The sequence below is a fragment of the Solanum verrucosum genome, unplaced genomic scaffold, assembly GCF_900185275.1.
Source record: "Solanum verrucosum unplaced genomic scaffold, falcon-dt-bn FXZP01000103.1, whole genome shotgun sequence".
NCBI classification, from domain to species: Eukaryota; Viridiplantae; Streptophyta; class Magnoliopsida; order Solanales; family Solanaceae; genus Solanum; species Solanum verrucosum.
Window position 1 is genome coordinate 998,935 of NW_026020048.1, and position 3,517 is coordinate 1,002,451.

Sequence of the window (3,517 nt, forward strand, 5' to 3'; positions counted from 1 at the left end):
ATTTAGCTCATCAAATGATTCTTAGGAGACATAATAAAGGGAAGATGAAATCTACTTCAAGCTATATGTATGGATGATCAACTTTTCACCTTCTTCAAAAGAAACAACATTATCGACGAGAAATCTTTGAACTAGAAATTGCAAATGTTAAAATCATTAAGAAACTGAAGTGTCATACAGGCATAGAATAAAAAAAAACAACTACAAATGGCAGAAAACTAATATAGCAATTGTTCTTAAAACTACAAGAACAGGAGATTAATATTGAGAGTAAGGACTATCATGCAAGTGCAGTATCAGATTACCCTTATGCAGCCTCAGTGCTAGTCTCCTTTTCCTCTACTTCACTTGCAGCCGCGTTTGCCTCTGCACCTTGTGCATCTTCTGTAGGAGGCTGAACCTGTTCATCTTCTGGCAATGGCTCCTCAACATAGTCATTCTCGAACGCATCTGGAGGCACCTCGTAAATTCTAACTTGTGGCTTGGTTGGGTCCTTAACAAGCACATATTTCCCTTCATTCAACTTCATACACAAGTCCACAATACTTTTCACAATACCCCACATGTTTGATGTGTTCAAATTAATTTGTGTAGCAAAGTCCTTAGGCTTATATCCTACAACAGCTAATATCACATGGTTAAAATGATCCCTAGGATGAACTCTTGATACATAACCCAACTTCATCATATCAGCATTAGCTAACAGTGCTTGTGCAGTCCATTTAGCAAGTTTATTAGCATTGTTCTTCAACTCAGTAGCTAACACAGCACCCCTTTGTGTCTCCAGCTTCTGCCTCCAGTCAACACCAGAGTACTTAGGATCAAACTCATTCAAGGCATTCAGAGTCAGGAATGATCTCTGGTTGTTCACTTCAGCAACACTCTGCACTTCACATCGTGCCACCAAATATGTATCATCATCCAACTTCCACCTCCTATATCTGTAACCCACCGATGCCACCTCTTCCCCTTCAGTTGCAAACGGATTTGGCTCATCATAACTCAACTTCTTCCCATCTCTAATCAGCACCTGTTGCGAGAAATTCTGATTGATGTAAGCAGCCTCGACACTCAAAGAATAAGCTGAATTGATATCATCCTTCACATCAGGTAATGGTTCTTGCGAAGTTTCATGCACAGAAAGCAAATCCAGCTGTGACCCATCACGCTTGTCGAAAAACAACTTATTCCCAACACGCTGAACAACAATATCCCATGAGTAAACAGACCTGGGAGCACACATTAAAGTAGACAAGATTGTATCTGTGGCGAAAACAGTAGCTTTATCCTCATTAGCCAAACGGCGGATAACAGGATCATCAGTAGTAGTAATTTTGAAGAAATTCCTGTTCTTGAACCTCTCCAGACGACGTTCGTTCTTTGGAGTAATACGGTCGTAGGACCGGTCGTAAAACTCAAGGCCACCGCAGATTAGCAGGTCTTCAGGCTCTGGAACGGAGAACGAAAGCTTTGAGAAGGTAGAAAACGGGATCTGATCAAGCATGTTCCATTCAGGCTGAATATCAACTGATGACTTGAACACCGCAGATTCTCTTCTCTGGCCAGCATTGGTGCCTGAACGATTGAGATTATACAATCTGTCCCGACGGGCTCTTTCTTTCTCTTGCTCACGTTTTTTGGCTTCGACTTCCTCGTCGCGCCGCTGTGGAAGCTGAGAACGGTTATTATGAGGATTGAACCGCCACCTAGGGTTGAACTTCGGACGATGTTGTCCATGGTGATGGGATTTAGCGGCAGTATCAACGAGACGGAAAGATGAATCTTCGTCGGCGGTGAGTGTAGCGAAGGAGTCGTCACCGGAGAAGTCGAAAGCGGAATCAGTAGGGTTTTGCTTCGAGTTGGATCCAGGTCGGTTTGAGAGAGAGCGAGTCCAATCAGCGATCCGGCCGAGCTTGTCGGAGCGGGAGAAAGGGGCAAAAGGGGCGTTAGAGATTTGGTTTGCAACGGAGACGGAAGAATCCGGTGGACCCCATCCGTCAGAATTGAACGGTACGGAGCCAAGATCAAATCCTACCATTGTTGATAGGATGAGAACTTATCAACTTTCCGGCGGGTTTCTGGAATATGAAGAAACGAAGCAGAGAGTAGAACTATGAAGAAAGTTGAGCAAACCCTAGCTCTAAAAGAGGATTATATAACTTTGAAAGACAGATCCCTTATGAATATTTAAAGTTCGATATAGCCCATATATTTATATGATTTGCAACTTGCTTTCAGTTGGATGTTTTATTTATGGAAAAGGATTTGGTTTCACTAACAAAATTATGGGGAACTTATAATGTATGAATTAAGAATGGGATAATTGGCAAACTAATAATGTTAATTAAATACACTAACTATCGTTTCAGTTATTTCTTTTAATAAGCAAAATTTCGGTCACTTTGCTATTATAGGGCCCCATCGATTTGTATTAATTTATTAAAAAAATAAAACATACGTTTTTTCCTTTTTCCTTTCTTTTATACAATGTTTTCTCCTATTTTCTTCAAATTCTCCCAAATCTTCCCTCCAAATACAATTTCAAATTACAAATTTCTCCAGCACGTCCTCGTCTCGTTTTCAAAAGAGAAATATTACTTTAAAATTTTCAGATACTGTCAAAACTTATCTCATTCTATTAATTTTTTTCAATTCTTTCAATTTAAATGTATATGTATATATAACTTATTTTTTTCAGTCATTTACTGTATAATCATTATTTTTACATTTTTTGTGTTGATTCATGTCTTATACTATTTGCTTATACAATTGTGGTTGTATAAATGTATAATATTAGTAGCTATTGTATAATGTTCCTTTAAACATACACATTTGCTCACACTTATACACTTATTTTTGGGTCAAGTAAAAAAAAGGGAAGATAAAACTGATGTTTATACTGTTCACAATGATAAAACTGAAGTTGTTGTTTGTAGGTCATTGGACTGTATAATTATGTGGGTCATTGGACTGTATAATCATGTGGGTCATTGGACTGTATAATCATTATTTTTATATTTTTTGTGTTAATTCATGTCTTTTACTGTTTGCTTATACAATTGTAGTTGTATAAATGTATAATATTAGTAGTTATTGTATAATGTTCCTTTAAACATACATGTTTGCTCACACTTATACACTTGTGTCTATTTTAATATACTAGTATACGTGCCCACGCGTTGCGCGAATGATTTAAAATGTAATAATTTTATAATTAAAAATAACTAATAAAATATATAATGCACTTAATAATATATTTAATTTATTATAATAACAATATAATAATACAAATCATTAACTTGTGTATTTGAGCAATATTAAATTTACATTGTTAGTACACAATTTAATTTATTGTAATATAATATATATATATATATATATATATATATATATATATATATATATATGGATAGTTATCTTTGAATTCAAATTTAAAAAGTTAAAAATTGAAAATTAAAAACTTATAGTGTATTTTAAAATTGCAATTTTCAACTTAATTTAATTTTGTTATATATAT

At 35.7% G+C, this 3,517-nt stretch overlaps 1 protein-coding gene across 1 annotated transcript; it reads right to left on the reverse strand.

The window, feature by feature from the left end:
* Nucleotides 1–215: 215 nt before the first annotated feature.
* On the reverse strand, nt 216–2,112 carry LOC125822695 (eukaryotic translation initiation factor 3 subunit D). The gene has a single exon (XM_049502127.1). The coding sequence runs from the start codon at nt 2,036–2,038 to the stop codon at nt 308–310; it is 1,731 nt and encodes a 576-aa protein (XP_049358084.1). The 5' UTR covers nt 2,039–2,112; the 3' UTR covers nt 216–307.
* Nucleotides 2,113–3,517: the final 1,405 nt, after the last annotated feature.

What these genes read in the sequence shown, in the direction of transcription:
- LOC125822695 (XM_049502127.1), bottom strand. Translation starts at nt 2,038, where the DNA reads ATGGTAGGATTTGATCTTGGCTCCGTACCGTTCAATTCTGACGGATGG.